This window comes from Bactrocera tryoni, chromosome 2 (assembly GCF_016617805.1).
Source record: "Bactrocera tryoni isolate S06 chromosome 2, CSIRO_BtryS06_freeze2, whole genome shotgun sequence".
Lineage (NCBI taxonomy): Eukaryota > Metazoa > Arthropoda > Insecta > Diptera > Tephritidae > Bactrocera > Bactrocera tryoni.
In genome coordinates, this window is record NC_052500.1 from 47,820,870 (window position 1) to 47,845,515 (window position 24,646).

The 24,646-nt window shown below is 36.7% G+C and overlaps 1 protein-coding gene across 4 annotated transcripts; it reads left to right on the forward strand.

Annotated features, from left to right (window-relative positions):
- The first annotated feature begins 366 nt into the window (after nt 1-366).
- On the forward strand, nt 367-24,113 carry LOC120767844 (adenylate kinase isoenzyme 5). Of its 4 annotated transcripts, none has more exons than XM_040094139.1 (9): nt 5,142-5,229; nt 15,157-15,438; nt 15,522-15,664; nt 17,508-17,690; nt 17,806-18,341; nt 18,410-18,626; nt 18,763-18,927; nt 19,001-19,413; nt 22,993-24,113. In XM_040094139.1, the coding sequence occupies exons 1-8, from the start codon at nt 5,157-5,159 to the stop codon at nt 19,379-19,381; spliced, it is 1,980 nt and encodes a 659-aa protein (XP_039950073.1). In that variant the 5' UTR covers nt 5,142-5,156; the 3' UTR covers nt 19,382-19,413; nt 22,993-24,113. The 4 variants fall into 4 exon arrangements, with proteins under 4 accessions (XP_039950074.1, XP_039950073.1, XP_039950075.1 ...); XM_040094141.1 differs by having other exon boundaries at nt 17,806-17,914; nt 17,996-18,341; nt 19,001-24,113; XM_040094140.1 differs by lacking the exon at nt 5,142-5,229 and adding an exon at nt 367-1,022 and having other exon boundaries at nt 19,001-24,113.
- Nucleotides 24,114-24,646: the final 533 nt, after the last annotated feature.

Consider the following 24,646-nt stretch of genomic DNA (forward strand, 5'->3'; position numbering starts at 1 on the left):
TACCTCTCTGTCGAACATATTTTCTAATAGGATCTACCAGGTAAACATGTTGATTTTGAATTTTACAGTCACTGTTTTCAAAGCCAAAATCACTTAGTTTGTTTGATGTTACTGAGATCTAAAAGTTTAAATTCTGAACTGCCCCTAACACATTCCAATGGCCCACTGTATGTATTAGGGCTAGAAATACATCGTATTTGTATGTCTAACAACTTCCACGATTTCCACGAATAATTGTACGAGTATGTGTGTATTACTTGTCAGTTGGTAGAGCTCGTGGAAGGGCTAACTGTTCGAGTCACACGATGACCGGAAAGTTAAAACTCCGCCATTTGTCATTGTGAAAATTCAGTTCGATTTCGACCGTGCAACATGTATAACGTGCCACAAGCGGTCTACGCATTGCGTGATAAGTTTAATCTGATCAAAAGTGATTCAAAATAAATAGGTGAATAGAAAAAGAAAAACAAAGCATATACATACACACTTATCTAACTTCAAAGTACAAATGCGAGAGCTGGATTTTTGAAAATAATATTTCACCAGAATATGTGTGTTTAAGTGATTGGAATGAAAGTGCAAAAAATGCATATATGGAATGCCTGTGTTTTTTACGAATCCTAAAGAATTTTAACTACTTACCTAACTAATACCTAAATAACGGTAATTTCTTCAGCTCATCATGGGCCAAGTTAATAGCCGACCGAGCGTACACAAATCTTTTGCTCATAAAACTTGCATTGTAATGAATTATGAGATTATTATTTGCGGTGAAAGTGAAATCATTTCGCATTGTAACCTGTATAATTAGGCGTAAATTAAGTCCATAATAATTTGACGCTACTAAATTGTGGCGGCGCAAAGAAATCGACATTTATAATAGTGCACCAGTGACAATAAATTTTCTTCTGTTCGTTTTAACCTCCGTTCGCCCACCTAAAGGCAACTAACAACCAGCGAAAATAGCGCCGATTCCGCTATACTGGCTACCGAATGGATAATGGGTATTTGTTTAGACACAGGTGAGTTAAGTTTTCATTGTAGAATTAGTGAATTATCGGGAAGTTAATTAATCCACGTAAGCATCTAACAGTTTTTTTGGGATTAATCGTACTAATTACGTTCTAGTTTTACCATTACTGATTTTTTTGCATTGTTTATTAGTAAATAGGTACTTTAACTTCTGTTAGTCTTAGATATTTAAAAATACTTCTGTTCAAGCTAAAGCTTCTGAAATCGGCAGCAGTCCACAAAATTATTCGAGGAACGTTTTCTGACGCTAACATATTTATTTTTACATCTAGTACCCCCAGACGTATTCTGTAAGTAACTGGCAGCAAAGTTAGCCCTTACACTGAAGGAATTCCCTAAGAAGAGCGGGAATGGGGTGAGGTGGACAGGGACACGGGGATAAGCATATGTAAATAAAAGAGAAGGAAGTGGTGTCTTTTAAACAAAATGAGATACCGAATCGCCTTCGGTCTACCAGATCACTGCGTTGTCCTTGAAGCGGAGATCACAGCAATTAAAGAAAGCTTTTTTGTTCAGTCTCTTAGGGTTTCATAAAGATAGTGAAATAATGTCTTGATCTCTTAGTGGATCTACTTGTAATATCCTATTTCATGGGTTCCGATACGTAATGATGTCCTGTGGGATAACTGTGAAGCAGATTTACCAGCCAGACCAGACAACCTCCAATAATTAGACTGAGAAAAAGAGGACATTTAAAGACCTCTGGCTACTTGCAGATATACATACGTATGTATATGTAATATAACAAGTCACTATCTAATTGGCAGACAGCCCAGCAGACTGGGAGCACCATACAATGACTATTGCAGAAGCTTTCAAAAGATAGAAGAATACACAGATTTGTTTCACATTTATAAAAAAATAAGTGAATATATAGTATTATACTAGCTCACCCCGCAGCCGTTGTCCTGCGTGAAATTATGTGTTTTGAAATGAAAAGGAAGCTAAATTTATCATTTCATTTTTTTTTTTTTTTCAATGTAACGCAGCTTGATAAACAACATTTTTTGGTTTCTGTTCCGGTGTACAGAAATGATGGTTTTACAACTCGTGAGAACGCATAGCATTTCCAAATTTATGCCACACACTTTGCGACTATTCTTGTGTCCTGTTGATTGTCATCTCAAATGCAACGCAAGCTGCGACATACCAAATTTCTCCAAAGAATTTAGAAATTCCACTGGATAATTCACGGCGCCGTCTGCATTTTCAAGACGATCGATCGATTTGTATGAGCGCAAGCCTCCCGGAATTTGACTTTGAATCTTCCAATTTAAGTCAACAACATCGGTATTTTTGGCAGCTAATATTGCGCGTGCACTTAAGTTACCATAATTATAGTATGTATTCCGATCTATACTGTGTGATGAAGAATTAAATGCGGAGATTAATCTTCCACTGACACATGGTCCATTTTACAACTATCGGTTCATGAGATACATATGTACTTTATATGTAGTTTTTGAGTAACGTAATATTTGGCATGTCCGGTTAAAATTAAACACAATTTTGTTGTGTACAAAATGCTGCTGTTGCCAAAAAGTAAGCTCATTGTATTATGAAGGATCTGCGTCAGACGAATCAACCATATGCCAGCGGTTTGCTAAATTTCCTACGGACCATATACTTAATAAGTATCGAAGAACGCAGTACATGTTAAAATGAGTTTGTTACAAAGGAGCATAACAATAAAACAAACTAAAAACAAGAAAAAGCGTTAACTTCGGCTGCACCGAAGCTAATATACCCTTCACAGATTACATTTGTGCCTTAGAAAATAATTTATACCAAATTTCGTAAATATATCTTGTCAAATGCAAAAGTTTTCCATACAAGAACTTGATTCCGATCGTTCAGTTTATATGTCAGCTATATGTTATAGTGGTCCGATATCGGCCGTTCCGACAAATGAGCAGCTTTTTGAAGAGAAAATGACGTAGGCAAAATTTCAAAAGGATATCTTAAAAACTGAGGGACTAGTTCGTATATATACAGGCAGACGGACGGACAGACAGACGGGCAGACAGACGGGCATGGCTAAATCGACTCAGCTCAACATACTGATCATTTATATATATACTTTATAGGGTCTCCGACGCTTCCTTCTGGGTGTTACAAACTTCGTGACAAACTTAATATACCCTGTTCAGGGTATAAAAATACGTCACAGTAGGTCGTATTCGCCTGATTTATCTCCGAGTGGCATCTGGCTATTCAGCAAACTGAAACGAGCGCTCCGAGGAAACCGTTTTGAGTCAATTGAAGCATTAAACATGAATCGCTACGTGCATGGAAGGCTATTCCGGAAAATGCATTTAGCAACTGTTTCGAGGATTGGAAAAAACATTGACAGAAGTGTTTTGGGGCCAAATGAGATTACTTTGAGTGGGATGACATAGATTTTGAAGAATAAATTAAGAATTTTCAATTTATGAACAAAGTCTTACTGTTTTTTGCTGGCAACAGTAGCTAATGTTTAATTAATCGTTATGTTACCTCAACTGTATACAAAATACTCGTAAAATATACATATGTATATAATGTATTTGTGGCTTAAAATTTTGCACCAATGTTTGAACACTTTCTTGATATAATTCGGGATATAAGAAAGATTCGTTTAAGATATGTTTGCTTATGTACGTATCCGTTAACGTCAAAATCTTTCCTGTTAGTCGACGGCCAAATTTTGAGTTCTGTTGTTCTGTTGTGAATAGTCGCCTCCATGGTGCTGAAGGCTTTTTCTGTATGCTAAATGTGAACTGGTATTGATTCATCTATGTACATACATATGTATATGTATATATTTCGATATATCAATTTGAAAAGTTTTTACGTCTGGCTGGCAGATATCAAGATAATGCTTTTCTTAGCGCTTTTGCATATATTTTTGAACATACAACATACAAAATATAAAAAAATCTTAAATGTTACCAACCTATGGAAATTGTATTAAAGGCGTAATCCGTGGAAATATTATCTAGAACGAAATAGAATAATTGCTATAAGCGTGGGCGTATGAGCGGCATTTGCAATTGTCAACAGGTATGTAGATGTGTTTGTGACGACACAAGTTCATAAGTTCCAGAACGATAGAGTCATTGTAAACCACATAGACTGGCATACAACAAAACCGTTTAACTGGTGCATCCCTCTCTTCGCAGGGACACAGTCATCAGTCGACTGACCAACCCAGTTGTAGTAGGGGGAGGGAAAGTACTGCATGATTATGGCAGGTCTACTATTCTTACTATCTATTAACGACGATTGTTTATTAAATATTCAGACTGCGACAATGTTTCCATTCCTGCATTTTATTTTATTATTTAAATTTTCAATTCGCGATACATAAAAGCATTCAATATTGACCTAACTAACTTCAATAGCGCAATGTCACTGCCAATGCCAGTGAGTGCGGTTGAACGGACACTGTAAATTACTATAAACCCATATTTAACTTTCATATTTTATAGATATTTGTATATTTGCACAACATAGTCGAGCATGCGTGCCATGGTAATTATGTGTTAACTGCTCTCTAACATGAATGCGCTTAAACTTGTGTGTGTGTGTGTTTGTATGTCATTTTGTATGCTAATATGCAAATATTTAACTATTTATTCATATTTGAATGCCCCATATTGACAATTGTGCTGTTAAGGAGAAAAATTATACGGAACTCCAACTGTGGGAAGGTCCAAAAGGTTTTGGTAAAACAAATCCAAAACAAGAACAAGTAAGGAAGCGCTAAGTTTGGCTATAACCGAACATTTCACACTCTTGCAACTTGCATTAAAGCCAGGGAACTACCTTCAGGTATATAAAGCTTGTTGGTTATCAGGTGAATACGAGGAGTGGTTAATGGTTAAAATGTGATTTTTGGTCAAATAATCGGTCATAAGCGTCGATCGATGAGACGGCGCATTATCGTGCAACAAACGCCAGCTTTGATCTTCGCGATGCGCACCTTGTATGTCCAAGAAAGAAGAAGACAGCTGCTGTCAAAATCGAAGCAGCCGAATCGGAATCGTAGTTCTGTGTTGACCACGTGTGGAAGCAGACGTGTTCGCGGATTTTAGAAGTATCGAGTGGATATTTGATTTTTGATTTTGAGCCCTTTTGCTTCGATGGCAACCGTCAAAAATTGGTTAACCGAGTTTCAACGTGATCGCAAGTCCGTTTATGATAAGCCACATCCAGGTAACAAAAGTCCCCGATCTCGTTTAGGCATACCGTTTCTCGTATATGCATTTATATTTAATTATTTAACTGAACAACTTTACAAAATATTTATGAATAGCACTTAGATCGAATAATACGTAGAATAAACAAGTATTTAACGTCTAGAAGTTAATGCAAGAAATAAGTGAGGAATAATGATTTCAAAATTATTTGCTAATAAAACTAACCTCTTTGTGGAACACAGTCGTAACCAATTAAGCCGTATCGATCAACTCAGTGGATTTGGTAAAGTATCTAATTTGTTTCTATCCAACTGCCCAATGTCTCTTAAGTTGGAGCGTAGCCATGGAATATGTATATCCAGTTTCAAAAAGCTGAAGGCTGGGCATTCGCAAAGTTAATGCGATCCTCTGTGGCTACTCTGCATTCCGCCGCATCCTTTTTCCGATTTTAGGAAGGTGGGATCTTGCCGGTAGGTGCCCTGCGATAACTCCCACAATGTTAGAAGTTCTCTCTTGCATAAAAGTAGTAGCACTTTGGTTTGACCACCATCAAAACAACCATTGATTCAAATAACCCTTATATGAGCTAAATGGTCCAGGGCACCTAGAGCTGCATTTTATGTATTTAGTTTAAAGTTACCTTCTGTGTGTAAATTACTATAGAAGAAGCCCGCTTGTGTTTCCATTTCACGCTTTGATCCGTCGTTGGATATGTAGATTTCGTCTTTGGAACTGTCCATCACAGAACCATTGGTCCATTCTTCTCTATTAGGAAATGAAAAAACTATGTTTAATTCCTCATGGATCATGGATTTTTCTGCTTAATTCGATTTGTCAAGGAACTAAGTTTATAACATTATAGCTTTGGATAATCGACAAGTTTAGACCAAATGCTAATAACTTCAAAATGTGAATAAGATTTTCACGTGACATTTTTATATACTCATTATAAAAAAGCAACAATCAAAAACAATTATTGATGAAAAATTTTCGGGCTGAGACACATTAATATGATTCATTATGTTGTGGATTTGACAACATGAGAATCCGTGTCAAACGCATGAAGAAATTGCTTCAGGATTGGAAACCACCCGCCAAGCCATTTGAAAGCGACTACATGTACTGGGAATGATTCGGAAACAAGGTACTTGGGTTGCTAATAACCTCAATACCAGGAGAGGCACGATAAAGTGATTCTGTACAAGTTCAAAACCGAAGACCAAGCCAAAATACTTGTATTAGAAAGTCAAAATGTACTTATTTGGGCAAAAAAGCAAAATTCTCAGAAAATCCATTATTAGGAAAATCCACCATTAGGGACACTTACATATAAAATACATAAATTGCCAAACAGTTGTACAAAGGAAAATGTATATGTGTGTATATAAGTACATATGAACTCACTGATATCGAATTTATTTAAACACAAACACATACTTCTGCTCTGCAGTACAAAAGAAATTATATTGATTTTCCCTATGGGACCAATTAATTGACATATTTTTCACGTGGCCACTTTACTACTGTTGTCACCACAATAACTAAGTATGTTATTCATGAAGCTCTTGTTTGCAAGGCCGTTATTACTCGTGCTATAATTGCACATAATTTCAGAATTGAATAATTAGAAATTGATACAGTTATGAACACTCGAGAGAATATATTATTTAAAAAATCATGTAAAGTTTAAGTATTTTTAAACTTAAACATATATTAGCTTTAGTTTTGTATTTGTTTTGAGAAAGCATTGACTCTTCTTGGAGATCGTGAACAAGAATAAATGAATTCTTAAATGCTTGTAGTTTGTTCGCTGTCTTATAAGATAACAAAAGCCAGTCGATTTCGATCAAAAAACTGGTAGGTCGTATGGAGAACTAATATACATATACACAAAACATGCAGAATAATTTTGATAGTGATCGGATAATTTGTCTCTGAGTACATCGTTTGTACGAAAAGTAATAGGACCGATTTTCTTCCGCCGCGACTGTACTTCGGAGCGTGCGCGCACCGACTGGATTCGTTAGAGGGCGTTCATAGCTAGGAACGAGCGGCTGGTCAGTTGTCTCCGAGCATCTGGTGAGTCAGGACAAACATTTTCGCCCGACGAGTTTCTGTGAGTGGTGAAAGCCGATTAAATTCTGTGTGAAACTCGGTAAATCTGCGACAGAGACGTTTAATACGAGAGATATGATCAAGGCGGCTTACCTTGTTTTAGCAAGAAGAGGTGTGTTTCGGTACAACAGGCCTTTTTGGAGGGCCGGAAAGAGGTCGCTGATGAACGAGCAAATCCAAAGGGAAAACGTTGCTCATTGTCTTTTTTGACATCAAAGGCATCGTCCACCATGAATTTGCCTGAAAAGGCGGATGAAAAAGGATCCAAGCAACATGCACCTCGGCTCTCACCGCTATTCCGGAGAACGCTTTCCGTTACGCCTTCAATGCTTGGAAATCGCACTGGCAGCGCTGCATCGACGGAGAAGGGGCTTATTTTGAAAGTTTTTAAAGAGTTGTAACAATTGGTTCAATAATTTTTTTTGAAATCGACTCAGTCCTTTTACTTTCCGAACGAACCCTGTAAGCACTGTTGCAAATCCGAAAACAACAACAGTAGTTTAAGACAATAATTGCGAGGATATGAGAATGTTATAAAGTGCGTAGAATTATATTTTTATTAACATAGGAATAATGCTTTCGCATCTATTGGTACCAAAACAGGGTTTGATTTGAGCAGAAGTATATACAAGGTCTGTCGCAAAAGAAACAGAACTTTTTAAATATAACTGTTTCTAGTGGCGCCACCTATTGGTGGGTAAATGAAATAAAAAGTTTGATCTCTTGTTGACATTTCGTAAAAATTTTAAGACAATTGGATAACTACAATCGATGTTATCGATCAAAAAGTGACAGCAGCTTTTGGTCATCGGTCGTAAAATGCAAAGAGCAAATATTAAATTTTGTTTTAAACTTGGGAAAACCTTTACTGAAACATTTCAAATGATGAAAAAAGTTTATGGTGATCAGTGCCTATCCCGTAGTAATGTGCATGAATGGTTTAAGCGATTCCAAGAAGGTCGTGAGGACCTCTGTGACGATCAGAAGTCGGTCGTCTTCAGAAGTCAAAAATAAAGACAATGCTGATTTGTTTTTACGATTCCGAGGGTATTGTACACCGAGAGTTCGTCCCACCTGCCCAAGGGATTAATGTTGTGTTTTACCTTGGTGTTATGAAGCGCCTTTTGTCACGCATTCGTCGTGCTCGACCACAATACCGTGAGGCAGGGTCCTAACGCCTGTTGCTCGATAATGTGCCGTGTCATCGTCGACGCTTGCACTGATTTTTTGACAAAAAACTCCATATTAACCATTAATCACTCACCCCACTCACCTGATCTGGCACCCTGTGATTTTTACCTATTTGGAAATTTTCATTTGCCCATGAGAGGACACTGGTTTCAGGACATTTCAGCTATCCAAAAGGCGACGACCGATATTCTCAAGAGCATTCCGAAAAATGTCCTTAAACACTCATTTGAAATGCTAATTGACCGGGCTAAACGCTGTATCGAAGAACAAGGAAACTACTTTGAATAAAAAATATAACTTTTGAAAAATATTAATTTTTTGTTGTTTTTTTAACAGTCCTGTTTCTTTTGCGACAGATCTTGTAGTATATTCAAATATATGCACGTACATATGCAAATAGACTTTTTGATTGCTGCTGAAAGCGGTCATTCATCAACTTAATAATATGTGGTGTAGCTAAACTAAATTATTGACATTTCCGCAACAAGAATATGGAAAGTATGTATCACATTCAAAATCAGCAATCTCAGTAATTTTCTTCGAGAATTTTATATGACCACGTGTGACCGAAAAGTTTGATGTATATGTGTATATGTAGGCACAATAATAATAATCATTTAATATTCTAGGTCAGGCAATATAGAACACGTGGTAACAAATGGTCGAATTTAAAAGGCCAACTGAGTTGCTGTTGAGCAAAACTAAAGTGAAGAAAACTGAATTAGTACGATAAGGTACTAGGTAAGGTTAGTTTGAACAGTACCAGAAGAAGAGACTGACGTTAGTAAAATCAAGCGACGGTAACAAATTGTATATATTAATAAAATTCCATCAGGTTCTCAGCAAAAAAAGCACCACAATCCAAAAGGTTTCAAGGAAGCTGCCTGGAAGCTAAGTATTTTGAGGACTATTGGCAAATCAAATTATTATAATTTTTAATCTTTCAAATGGATAGGGGTTGCAACGTAGTTGACGAAGGTTTGAATTTAATGTGAGTTCAAAAAACGTATAACGTAAAAAAATTCACTTTAAGAGGGATAATATGCTTATAGTTTGTAAATTTTGAATGGAGTTGCCAGCAGTTTATATTCCAAAAGCAATAAAATTTCTGAGATTTAGTAATATGCGGTTAAATACGAAATTGGTATCAAACTAAGCACATTTAGGGTGATGATTTTCAATAGGGTTGCCAATTATTTGACGATTTTAAGTCAGAAGGGATTTAAAAAGCTAACAGATATACCATTTTTTAAGTAGCCTAACTATTTCATAAAAGTTTGTCGTAAACCAATCTTTTAAGTAGGGTTGCCATTTATTTATTATTATTTATTCTCATTACAAACATATTTTATTTTCGAGATCTATGTAGTTCCCAAAAGCTGTAGAAATTGAAATAAGAACAGTACTAAGTTCCCTTTTGCAAAATAACCATGATGATGATGTACGAAGAAAGTTGAATTTCTGAAATTTTGCCCTTTTTTAAGATTTTTTAAGCATGATTCTTTATTTGCACCTTTAAAACCTTTTTTAAATTTAGGTCAACGCCCGGTGTGTTTAACGTGGGTACCTGATGACGATAGCCTCACCCCACGGCGCTCAAAAGCACAGCGGGTCAATTAAATGCGTTCATCACAGCCCTGGCCATGCATTTTCAGTACCAATTGGCAGTGTGGAATGGACACACTAACCACCATGGCAGGATTCGAGGCCAATCCAATACCTCTGCCGTGCTTTGGGTCCGGCACCCGGTTGCAATGCAACTCCGTGGTACCAGAATTAAGTCTGCGGTCAGAACTCGTAGCTGAATCTATTACCAGTTGAGCTTACATACAGCTCTGGACTGGTGGCCACCCTAAATTCCCAGCTAAATGTCTTCGCGTCGAAACAACTCACTCGCAAACGACCCCAACAGTTCGGTATTCCGACTAGTTTAGATCATACCACTAATATCTAATCGTTCAGAGGCCCATGCCCCGTGAGTAGAAAACCCAGACTCAGACAAAATCTGAAGTCGGAGTTATCCTCAACAAACCCAACGTCCCGAATATACTCGTAGGTCACTCGGCCGTTAGCACTATTGTCCCAACGTTCTTGCCACCTACACCTAACCATATCATCTAGAAGCCTCCTGCTCCTTAGATACCCCTTATATTTGGGTCGGCACGAATTTTGTAACAGCCAGCAAAAAATGTCAAAGACCTTGTTAAATATGTATATATATATAAAAGGATACTTCAAAAAAAAATTTTGAATTTGAAATTTGAATTTGATTACCTCAATTAGGCGATTAAACATAGTGATTTGAAATTTGGAATTTTTTCAATAAAAATAAAAAAAGTTTCTGAGAATAATAATTTTGTCGCGGGAATTTGTAAAGTTTGAAAAGTTAACTTTTTGAAAATGTGTGGTTATTTTTGAGAAACGAAAATTAGTTGGTGAAATTTTAGTTTGAATGAAAAAACGAAAATTCCTATGTTGAATGTATGGGAACCTAAAGAAAAATAGCGACCCTTTAGAGTTAAGCTGCAGCGCCAGGCTTGAGGGAGGATTTTTTGTTTGCCAATCACTAACATTTGAGGGGGTAAGAGTTCAAAAAAAAATTCCAAAATTTTTTTTGAAGCACCCTAATATATAAATACATATAAATGATCAGCGTGATGCGCTGAGTTCATTTAGGTATGCCGTCTGTTCGTCTGTATATATGTAAACGAACTAGTCCCATAGTTTTGAAGATATTTTGCTGAAATTTTGTACAGATATTTTCTCCCTAACAAGTTGCTTATTTGTCGCAAACGCTGATATTGGATCACTGTAGGATATACATATCTGTCACCCAAGCTTATCGATCAAATTAAAGTTCTTGAACGGAAAACTTCTGTATTGACAAGATATCTTCACGGCACAACTATCATTAAAAGCATTCTTATATGGGCATACATTACTTGACATTAGTTACTGAGGCTCAAAGAAAAGTTATCGCTCACTGACCAAATTCCTCACTTTTACTTCCTTCCTATAATTTTCTCTCTTCCTGACTTTCAAATGACTGTTTTGGAGAATGCGCCAAGCATTCATTGGCATTTTAAAAGATGAAAGCAGTGAACCATATAAGCCGATTACTTGTACGCGTGTATAAAAAAGTGCAAGCGACTAAAAATTTCAAGTTTTTTGCCTTAAAAATGTTATTTAAAAAAAGACACGTAAAATAATTCAGCTTTCTTTTGATGTATTTACTTCAGTCTACGTCATATGAGAATATTTAATGGAAATTTACAATTGCTAATAGTTGCATGAACGTTGTGGCGCATTGTCGTGCCTCCATGCCATTATTCATTTAGAAAATATCTTTCGGCTTCGTGGTCAATGAACACCCATGAACATACAAGGACTTTGAATGTCCAACACGCTTAATGGCGGCGAAAGCGATTTGTATAGTTGGTGTCTATATATTGTAGTATTTTTTTGCATTGGATGGAGTATATGCGTATAATACATATATATTTATATATGCCTGTATATAATATAAACAAATCCATGGCATTTGGTTGAACATATTGGGTTGATGTAGGTCGCAGGAACTACTCATGGCGACTGCCCAGACTTGTCTCACCCACATTTCGAATATCGAGCGACTCATGTCTATTTGGTCAGTCGTCGGCGCTCATAAATTCTATATTTGTTGACCCCTGAAATGACGTGACTGTGTACATATGCAAGTTTGTTGTGTGTATATATATGTAGGACAATAATTAGTTGCAATGAATTAATCAATGCTATGTTTTATGACAATATGGGTGACAATTAGGGTATTGTTATTTATAAATAAAATATAAAATTTTTATATTGTACACCATGTCGTATGAGCAACACAAAATTTTTAAGGCACTTTTAAGAATGATCAGTATAATATACATACATACATATTATGATGATGTGATGTACAAATTTAACTGCGTATAACTTTAAAGGATTTTTTTATGAAAACCCCCATCTTATAACTTCTCTATGGAGTACTGAATTTTGTATTAGAATATCCTCGTTTCAAATTCGTAGGTTAACGTTTTTTCAGATAAACATTTTCAAGCAAAAGAGCAAAAATCCCATGTTAAATGCATATAAGGAAAAAGTAAAATCAGTAGAAGCCCCCCTCCTTATATGCGAGGAACTCGGATAGCCATTTTTCACAAGCCTCTTTTGCATTCAACTTTACACCAACAAGGGCGTTCGCCATGGACAGGAACAGGTGGTAATCACTTAGCGCTATGTCCGTGCTATATGGTGGATGTAATAAAAACTCCTATTCGAGCTACCGTAACTTCTGACGAGTCATCAACGAAGTGTGTGGACTGGCGTTGTCCTGGTTGAACACTACACCCTTCCTGTTGGCCAATTCTGGACGCTTCTGGTCGATCGTCTGCTTCAAGCGGTCCAGTTGTTCGCAGTAGATGGTAGAATTAAGCGTCTGACCATATGGGAGCAGTTCATAGTGGATGTTTTTCTTCCAATCCCACCAAACACACAGCATAACCTTCTTGGCCGTCAATCCCGGCTTGGCCACTGTTTGGGACGATTCACCGGCCTTCGAACACGACCGTTTTCGCTTGATATTATCGTATGTGATCCATTTTTCGTCGCCAATCACTAACCGCTTCAAAAGTGGGTCGAGTTCGTTCCGTTTCAGCAGCATATCGCAGGGATTGATTCGGTCCAGAAGGTTTTTTGCGTCAAATCATGCGGCACCCAAACATCAAGGTTTTTTCTGTATCCAGGCTTCTGCAGATGGTTTAAAATGGTTTGGTGACTAACTCCCATCTGCTGGGCGATGTCACGAGATGCCACATGCCAGTCTAACTCGATATTTTCCCTGATTTGATCGGTATTCGTCGTCACAGGTCTTCCCCCGTCTGGCTTATCCATGGTGTGGTTTTCACCCGCTCTGAATCGTCGAAACCAATCCTCCGCAGTTCGAAGTGATAGAGTACCATCCCCCAAAACAACATTAATTTCACGGAACGTTTCTCTAGCGGATTTGCCTTTAATAAAGGAAAACTTTAAAATAGCGCGAATTTCGGCGTTAGTGAACTCCATGTTTACACGTCTTTGACTGTTGAACGCAATATCCAAACTAATCATGCATAGCATCGTTTTGTAGGTTATGTCAAGGCCTTTCAAAGATGTAAGACAAAGTAAAGCTCTGTAGCACTTTATACATAGCCGCAAAATTCAAAAGACAAAAATGCGGAAGGGAGATATTTGACAACTTAATATTTCCATAATTAATATATGTATTACTAGAACTTTGCAACATGATAAGTTCAAGGAAAAAGTATTCAAAGCAAGGAAAAAATTACTTAACGACTACAATTTCTCGTACAGTAGATACATATGTAGGTGTAAATAAAAGTAGAACTAGTAAATAAAATCTAACGGTTTGGGATTCAATTAGAGACTATTTTCTGAATATTCTGGCATTACTTAGTGAGTATTCGAAGAAAGGTTTCCAACAGTTTGGATTTTTATTTGAGACAATTCTCTACAGGACTATTCGATGTCAATTCAAAACAGGAAAACGAAGGAAGGAGTACAGACATAATGAACAAGAGCAATGACAGAGAAAGAGGTTATAATTTAAATATCCTGTTTATTATATTTTTCTATTAATGTACATATTTTATATTATTTCCTTCTTTTATGTTATCTAGTTGGAGACTTGACAGAACAAGTAGTTCTACAAGTCCCACGCATCCATTATTTCGCGTTTTCTGCAACAACACCTAACGGCCACTTTTCACAAATCTATTTCAGAGCAAAATATCGATACTTAATTGTAATTTAACAAATAAATCGACAAATAGTAGACAAATACACTTAAAAACATATGTATGTACATATGTATATACAGACGTACTTGCGATTGGCGGATCAAAATTTTCCACTTAGCTAATTGAGTTCCTCAGGTCATTTCCCTCAACCCAAAGCAACAGTAGGTTTCTAATTTGCATTACCTGTTACACAGGATTGTGAAACAGCCAGACCAAATTGCAGCTACTCAAAGAACGCTTAAAGCATGGCGGCAAGTATATTTGCATACAGCGATGTACTAATCACGATTAAAATGGCACAAGTCACGCCAACACGCTTCGCCAAGGAAGCCAAGGAAGCCAATGATGTTTTATTATAAAGTTACTTTGAAACCGCATGCAACATGCCACATGAGCACGAAGGAATTTTAATGTGTGTACACGTGTGAGCTCTTAAAACTAGGGTGTGACTAACGACATTTTGCGTGCTTCCGGTCGCTTGCGGGGCGACCAAAAAGCGCAGCCAAACGGTTTCAGCGCACCGATTAGCTAATTTTATGCTTCCGCTACGATAAATCAGAAGTGTAGTAAGAAATGCGGTCGAAGTGCGTGTACGCGGAGTTTTGAGGAGAAATAACTGTTGAGCTTACGGAGGCAAATAACGTTTTTGTACTTCGCTTTACAGAAGTGTGCAGTTATTTTTAGCAATATCATTGTATAGTTTCTCGGTTTAGTTCAAGTTAAAATTGAACTAATTTATTCCTAACCTATTTACTTTGATATTTTTTCAACCAATCAATCTCAATTGTAAATTTAAATATGCTCTTCGTTTTTAGATGCCAGCGCGGCACAAGATACCGGCGAACAAGGCAACGATTGGAGTCATATACGGAATCAAAACAGTGCCAATGGACGGATCGGTACGGGAAACATGGTCGCCATAGACATGCAAAATGCTGGAAAAATAAAATTCGATCCGCCCAAAGTGCCAGTGATATTTGTTTTAGGCGGCCCAGGTAGTGGCAAAGTCACGCATTGTGACACATTTATGCAGGAGCGCCGCGGTGTGACGCACATAAACATGATGGATTTGTTGCAACAATACGCAATGGGGAACGGTAAGCGAACAACATCTGTACTACCTCAGAATATATTGTATTCACAGATATATATATTTATTTTCGTCCATACATGTTTGCAGATATGCAAGACTTCTCGCAACTATCCTCGAAAACCGTCACAGAGGTGCTCATGCTGGAAATGAAAATGGCTCCAGCTGCCAAAGCGTACCTAATTTCAGGATTTCCTCGCTCAATGCGCGACGTGGTCGAATATTCGGAAAAGGTGAGTGATGTGATATTGATTTGCATGCGCTTTTGATTCGGCATTATTAAACAACAGTCTATATTTACTAATCTTTTTCTAAGCAAACACCTGCAAGTGATCCATCATCTCACAAACTTACCATAATTGAACTAACTATGCCTTTGAAGAAATTAGAACATATCATATACATACATACTTACATATGTACATAAAACATTCACGGGGCCGTCGCCCCGGGCGCAACGTCTTGGGGGCGGCTAAACGATCTTCTTTGTTTTTTAATATTCAGAAAAATACTTCAACAAATTTTTTTACAAAATTGATTATAAAAGACAAAAAGTTATACACTCACAATGTAATAATCTGAATAACAATGACAAATATTAATTTTTACTCGAATACTCTTCAGTCTTTGAATTTGTCTTATATCTTTTGGCTTATACATACATATCTTTCTGAAAAATAGTGATAGAACTTAAAGATGCACTTTCCTAGCTTTGATCGCTGCAAAATCACATATCATATCAATGTAATTTAAAGTTGAAGCAGTTTAACATTCTATTGAGAGAATCGCAAGATTGGACAGTCTACTCTGACTCATGGTCGATCTCAAGTAAGATTTGATCAATTTAAGTTTGCTAAAAGATCTTTTACAAGATGCAACTGATACAGGTATACTGAGTAGTGTTCTTAAAGCTGTCGCTAACGTCTTGTATGCTTCCAGTCATTGAAGAAATGTATAATAAAACTTTTTCTGGCGAAAATCCAATTTGTTCTTCGTTTTTCTTTGCTCTTTTTAATAAAAGTAGGACGTCTTGGATGTCACTGTATAAATCTTCGTTATCCAAGTCATCTGGATAGGATTCAGCAAGTTGCTGGCATTTTTCTTTAATTTCGACGAGTTTGTCATTGTATGAGTCTCTGGATAGTTCTATAATTTGTTCAAAATCACAAAGAAAACCAAAGCGGTCATTACGCTTTTCCAAATTTGTGAAACGGGTGGATATTTCCATTGATAACTTATCCAGAATTTCGCTCATACAGCGACGCATTTCTTCTTCTGAATTCAAATCAGCATCTTCAGATATTTCCCCAGACATATTTCGCTTCTTCCGAATTCTTTTGATAATAGTAACACCCCACTGTTCGCACTTATTTTCGGCTTTGACTTCTAGTTCCTAAATTTTATATACTTAATATCGAAGATATTTTGTAAAAATTCACTTTTGTTCGAACCACCTCATGAAACTTGTAGGTAGGTAGATAAAGGGGGCGGCAGAACATCCTTGGCCCCGGGCGCCCGAAGTTGTAGCTACGCCACTAAGTCCATATATTGGCGACTGTCTAAAGTCACCAGATCGCTAAACATACAATATTAGACAATAAAAGAACAACGGAACTTTAAGGAGATGGCAAACTCATAAACCTTGCAACAGTTTCACCAATTCTGATCTCTTTTTCATTTAGTTCCATGAATTTGGTAATTGGCCAAGGTTTCGAGCGCTTACTTAATGGGTTTAAGGGCGTTTTCGCTGTTCTGCTATCGTAATGAATACCCTCCTCTTCAAACTTGGTGGAAAGTTCAAATATCGTTAATTAGCTTGATCAAAAAATTCAAAGGGTCATCAATTTCATTAAACCAGACAAATCGGAAATGAGTTCAAAACTGCAAGCCACTTAAAGTACTTTTAAATTGACTTTCTCATTTTTTCATCCACCCGCTATATGCATTTTTACATCTGATCAGTATACTTGTATGTCTGACTTAAGCTATACACTTTACTTTTCCTATACTCGCACACAACCACACACCTACTGGCAGGTCAAACACAAGTAGTACGAAATTTATAATTTATTGCAGATTCAAGTCGTGAATGGAGTGATCTTGATATCCTGGCGTCAGTCGGTTCTGCAGAAGCAAATTGATTATGGCGCGAAATTAGGTCATGTCGTACTCTCCTTAGCCAAAATGGAATTAGAGAATTTCTTCAAAAATGTGATGCCCGTAGCAGATTACTTCGACCAAAGTGATATGCTAACAGCAGTAAGTAATTCTTAATAATGACAACAAAAATCAATTTTTAAAATAGTCTAAATTCCCTTCGATCAAAATGTGCTTTGAAAATAAGAATTAATGAATTTCTTCTATCATTTTCCAGGTAAATGGCGAGCGTGCACCCGCCGAAGTGTACAAAGACTTTCGGGCCGCCATACTCGATGTGTTGAGCACGCTTGAGAACCAAGAGGCCATGCTGAACGGAGTCACAGGTATGGGCAGAGGGATACATGATATACCCGGCAGTATAGTTAGCGTAGACACCGCACCTAGTCAAGCCGCGAATATTGCAGACATTTCTAATGCCAACGTCAACACAACTGTCTTTGCTGCCAACAACTACAACAACATGAATAGAAATCACTACAACAACCATGTGGGCAATCCGAGCATAACAAATGCCGTGGGCGCGCATATTGCTTCAAGTGTCAACGCAGCTGCTGCGACGGCACGGATGACAGAAGCCGAAGTCATCACCACACAGCCTGAGGTGATGAACCAACAAAACGCCGCGACAAGTATGGACCTCAATGTGGATAGCATACCGCCAGTTATTTGGGTCATCGGTGGGCCGGGTAGTAACAAGGCGACACTCTGTATGAAGGCCGTAGGGTTGAACCCTGGCTGGGGACACATAAGGTTAGTACGAGAGTGTGTTGTTTGTTATATGGTGAATGTGATCTTTTAAAGTTTAAACCTATTCGCAGCTTGGGACGTCTGTTGCGTGCTATTACCGACTCGGCGCCACGTGCCAACACGGAAAGCTACACCGTCAAGGAGGCACTATCCGCTGGCGAAATGGTGCCAGAGAAAGCGATCAACAACATTCTCGACACGAATATAAGACAATTGATGGATCGTAAAGGCATATTGATCGACGGTTTTCCGCGAAACTTACAACAAGTCAAACATTTTGAGAATAAGGTGGGCTTTGCGATTGTCACTAAGGTTGAGAGACAGCTTACAAAGGATCCACTCAGGAGTTTCTTAATTTTATAATTGTCATTAATTACAGTATGCTCAATGAGTAAAAATGGTTTTATTTATTTTCTTCCTCTAGTACAAACAACGACCGCCAATCGTGCTGCTGGACTGCTCTAAATTACAACTGGGGCGTGGGCGGGTTGACGATACCGTGTCCTCGTTCAGGCGACGTTTGGAGCTCTTCCGCGAGCAAACCTTACCAATGCTAAAAACTATGGACAATAGTAGTCGTCTACAAATCGTAAGTACAGAAACAGTCTCATGAAAGAAAGAAATGTTTCAGCACAAAATCTGACGTTACCATATTTATTTAGGTCGATGGCGATACGGATAGCCCATCGGTGCAGCGCGAATTTGAAAAAATCATACGTCAGCACATACAAAGTATTGAACAAACAGGTCCCTTAGGAATGAACAACATGGCTGACGCCGCTGTGATGACGAATCATGTTGATCATGATCAAACGGACGCTATACTACAAGACTTAGAGAATAACGTTCCGGGTGCAGTGCCAACAATAAGCCATCATGTATCGCTCATGAATGGCCATTTAAAGAATCGAAATAGCAGTGCTGCCAATAATGGTGGAGTGGTGATGAATGGTGACGCACGGATGGCAGGCTTAACTGGTGGCATTGATTTCAGACATATGCTGCAGGAGGCCGAAAGATACCCGGTGGACTCGTATATGTAAAACCTAAAAGCACTCGGAATCACTTAGTTCCGGTATGAACGTTGTCAAAGCAATTCAACCACATTAATTTAAAGGTTTTACGTTACCCCGAAAGTTTTGGTCGTACTTTTTTTTGGCAAAAGTGGCTAGACTTGTTACAACCAATTTTTTTGAATTTCCTTCTAATTTAAGGTTATGAGGATACTTTCAAAAAGAGAAGCAATGGAACGGCTTACAAGTGTTGAAAGGAAAACATCCCTCTTAGCTCGACTCTTTCCATATTTATACTCAAAATATCAATATTCGTTCAATTTTATTCCAAACTCTCTATGGTTTTTAGAATTAAATTTTGGTTTCCTTTCAAGCCTTCAATTTTAAAAATTTGACAGTTAATATCTCGTAGAACTTTCTAGTTGTTTGTAAGTCAGACGACTAGTTGAGCTTGCCAGTCGCGCCATACTTACAATATCTTTCCCGATTCTTACTTAAATTCACATTGCGCCTCCTAAAAGCCTTGGTGCGATTGGATGACATTGTTAAAATAGTACTGTGAAAAGATCTTACTAATATACATACATAAAGCAAATGGATGTTATGTTTCGATATTTACAATAATCTTCTTGGATGGGACTTCAACATTAGTTGAATACTTTTTTTATGATAAACATATTCAATGCAATCGACTAAATTTCGATTAAACCTATAAAAACTAACTGATCCACAAAAATATTACGAACTTTGTGTTCGGGGCACATGGGAATGTTTCAGCTCTCAATATTGGAATTGGCGCATTTTGTTTTATCTCTTCGATTGACTGAAAACGGGTTTCATTCCGATGATTGTTGACTTGTTTGCATGTCGAACTCATAAACTCGCCCGATCAAGCATGTCTAAAGTGACCTGTTTACGGTGCTCTTTTTCCTTTATCGGGACGAGTCGAGCAAAAACGCGTTTCATACCCAAAATATCCACAAAAATCATTCGAACGGACTCGTGAGGAATGTCGCGCACTCTTGTCATCTGACGATTTTCTCATTTATTCATCAGTTGAAGAGGTCGAACTAGAACGAGGCATGTTTTGAAAATCTCTCGATCGTCTTTGAAAGTTTGGACCACTCGTTGGCTTGTAATTCTGATAAAACAGATCCATCGTTAGCCTTTTTCAATATTCGCAACGATTCTTCACACGAGTTTTGGTGAGAAATACAAAATTTGAGACACATTTTTTTCGATATTTTTATCCATTGTAAAAATCACAATTTTCTACTGAGGTGTACCGATTGAAGCAGCTGCGGTAACAAATCTGTCAACCCGGATCGCCCTTGTATTCTACATAGTAATTAACGACAGTCCTACCAATTTCGCAACATTTTAGTTACAATTTCCTGGTGCTTTTTTGTCATAATATATGTTATTAGTTAGTAGGCTTAGTTTTATTTGCTTTTGCACTGTGTAAAATATTATATACAAAATAGGCTCCCCTAAAAAATGTTTTCTTCTAAAATGCCGTGAAATGCTCGAAATGACGGAAAAAAAATCTGCTAAACTTTGAACTCTTAATATTAATATTAAATGTTTTTGTATTGTGACTTTCGACTTCATACATAAACAACGCAAGGATATTTTCTTATAAAGTTAAGAGGGTATATCATTAGTTGTTGATTTCTTTATTGGGGTCGAAAGAAAATGTCGCTCATTTACTTCAATAGTGTCATAACTCAAAAAACGCATTTTTTCAGGAGAACAATTTTTAGTTTTCAGCTTTCTTTTGTGGGTTAAATAAAAGCTAAGATCGCAGATTTTCTATGCAAACTAGTGATATGTCATGTGTAGTATACATTATAGAAGAAATTCGACCGAAATTAATGATTTCCCAATTTTTTCTTGATCGGGGTTTTTAACGTAACAAAAAAATAAAATACAAAAATTCATAGCATCAAAACATATTTTTATATGAAGTTCATTTTCAGTTTTTAAAAATAGTAGAAATAATTAGTAAATAGTGGAAATACATAGATGATTGAATCACAAATTGTTATAAAATTCTTGATAGAAGCGTGGAATCAAGTTCTTTTTAATTAATTCGTTGATATCTTGTCTTTTATTATTAGGAATTCCGATTTGGGAGTGGTAGGCTTTTTGTAAATCAATCGGTGTGCTATGTTTCTTCTTGGATTTGATTATAGTGGCTTCCCAGAACTTCTCCTCAGAAATTCATGTCAAAGAAATCTCCATAAGACATTTCTTGCAATAAGAATGGGTGGCCTGTTTTCTTTGCTGATCGAATTGTAGTAATTAATGAGTCAGTGGTGTATACTGGCCCACTTTTAAGCATTCGTTTAGTTGCTCTCTCAATAAGGGAATGTGCTGAGTCACTTTCATTTTGGGTATGGCCTTTGATGAGGTATTTGTGGGTGGTGGACTTTATACGCAAGTAGCGAACGGCGTTCAAGGCAACCATGAACTTGTTTTTCTGTTGTCCAGCACAATTATCAGAATAAAATATTATTTCATCTTCTTTAGTCTTTGCCAAACTTTTAATATACTCAAAAACACATGTTCCTAATTCATTAACCCCACGCTTTCCATTGGCTTAGTCCCAAACAAAACATTGACATTTGTTTGTTTTTATATCAAATATGGTGAAATTGAACACATTTACTTTAGATTTATAATAGAAGGCAGACACTTCGCCCTTTGGTAATTGCATGACTGCTGGCAAATCATACACTGCCACAACTGTATTTTGACTTTCCTTGTCCTTACTTTTCGCTTGTCGCGAAAAATTTTTTTCACGCAAGTGATTGTCATATACGGCTTCGTTGTTAGATTTTTCTTCGACCGCCATATTAGTATAGGCTTCGCATTGCTCACATAGATCTTTTTTGGGGGAAAAAAGGAAATATTAAAGTTTTCCGTAAATGATCTATAAAACGAAATATATGTGCAAAATGGCTGTTTTTTTCTTTGCATATATCTACATAGTCGCTATAAAGGCTTGATATTGTTTTGCTTCCTTCAATAAACGTTTTAGATGTACTTGCTCTCGTATAATGACTATCGATTTCCGGTATTGTTTCAATAAACGCCCTTATTCCATCTGCCATATTCTTGTCAAGTTGTTTGTGCCTTCCGTATTTGCCTCTTTGATCCGGCTCCAATACTTCGTTCGCGAGTTTTTCTCGTTTCTCTATAACTGTTCGTATTGGTCGATCGTTGATATCAAGAGTGTTTTTAAAAAATAATTTGCAGACGCGAAAAGAATTATCAAATTTCTTTAAAAAAAAAGGCATTATTGTATTGTCGAGGAGCTCTCTTTCCACCCAAGCGCACAGAGCGGTATTTGGGCTCAACGAGTTTCATACAATTGGAAATAAATTGCCTTTGCTTCTCAATGTCGCCAAGAGTCCAATATGAGGAAAATATCTCTTTTCTCTGCTCTTCGCTAAATATATTTGAACATTTATACCGACAGTTTTCACCGCAGGGAGGTTTAATTTCTCTTTTGTTTCGAATAATTTTTTTTAAGCTTTCATAGTGTTCACCACTATTTCTCTTCTTTTTACAATATTTTTCTTCCAATTTTCTGGCTGTTTCCTCTTTTTTTTTCCTTTCATCGCCGGACTAACCAGAATGGTGGAAGAATTGTTTATCTTTGAAGTTGATGTGCTTGGTTGTAGATCAAAGGAGTTTTGTTCAGGTATTGGCGTACATAATTCTAGATCTGGAGAATCTTCCTCGAAGCAGTTATCTTCATCATTGCCGTTAGCAGAAACTGGGAAGTATGTCACATCAACTATGGAATTGTCACTATCTTCTGAGAACAATGATGAAGAAGATCCGCAATTATTTTTGGATAACGACATTTCCAAGTAAGCTAGAAAAAGTCGAAATTCGTAATTTTATTATCAGCAATAGCGTATCATTTTACGTTATGAGAAGGTGTTTTATATTATAGCCGATACTATTTTCGCAAATAATGACATATTTTATATTAACACAAAATCGCCATTTCTACACAGCCCATTTTTTCACGAAAAAAAACGTCACAAAACAAAATACCTAGTTACGCAATTGATTTATTTTCAACAACAACGCCACATATTGTGTTGCGCAAATTATGAGGAACTAAAATTTTTCAACAGTATAGTCACAACGCAAAATAATACTATTTACATGAAAATTAGCAACATGAAAAATATAACTACCTTTTCACATAAATCACTGTAACACAAAATATATCGTTTTTTCGGAAAAACTAATAATCTTTACACGACGACGACTCATGTTAAACTGAAATGTGTCGATGCTGTAGCAAAAATTTGACGCGTCACAACAAGTGGAATAACGGCACTTTTCCATCTCACGCGCTCAATTTTCTACAAATCACAGAGAATTTTTTATACAATATTAACCATGATATTGAGCACATTTTTTTGTATTTAACTCAAAAAATGAGGTTTTTGAGTTATGACACTGTTAAAGTAAATGAGCGATGTGTGTTTTTTTTATTTTAAAATATAATATTTCAAAGCTGATAGCACATTATTTTTCTTTGAATGCCCAAAAGTATGCAATCTATTCGAAATTTAAATTGATCGTTTGAAACAAAACAGCCAATGCTGTACTCTTATACACATAATGTATATCCGCTCTTTAATCTCTCTCTTACTACCTGTTTACACAATAAAATTTTATTATTTATAAAATTTTAAATTATTTGAATATTTAGTATTTGTTAGGAAATTTAAATGTTTTTATCCTTTGGTTTTAAAAATATGCATAATATAGCAGAAATATTTTTTAAAATGGCAAATAAAAACGAAAAAATAGCTACAGAAATATAATAAATATTTCGAACAAGAATTTGATTAAATGACCAGAAACCTGCTGGTGTGAACGCAATGAGCGACACCAAAAGCGAAGCGGATTTATTATTATTTTTTATAGTCTGATTGTGATTGTGAGGCGTTGCATTCTCTCTGTTCATACATAGTTTGTATCACTTCCATATGTATGTATGTCCCGATTAGTTATTAAATTTTTTTTGTTTTTCTTTATAAATAGAAATACTGTTTGCTGTTAAACTAAAACGTGACTTCTAAACATTTAATAAAGTGGTTCGAAAATATGTGGCTCAATTGCTTTGACACGAAGTACAAATATTCACAAATAATTTCGACGTACTCAGACTGTGTTCAGACACGGCAATTTTTGGTGCGAAAATTAATAATTTGTAGAGGAGCAAGTCACAAGGAAATAGAAAAATCTGACATTCGTTTTCAT

Bases quoted from the DNA above. Each gene is read 5' to 3' on its own strand.
- LOC120767844 (XM_040094138.1), top strand. From the start codon at position 5,157: ATGGCAACCGTCAAAAATTGGTTAACCGAGTTTCAACGTGATCGCAAG. The intron at 15,665-17,507 runs GTGAGTGATGTG...AATTTATTGCAG, and splicing joins TGGTCGAATATTCGGAAAAG to ATTCAAGTCGTGAATGGAGT. The intron at 18,627-18,762 runs GTGGGCTTTGCG...TTCTTCCTCTAG, and splicing joins TCAAACATTTTGAGAATAAG to TACAAACAACGACCGCCAAT.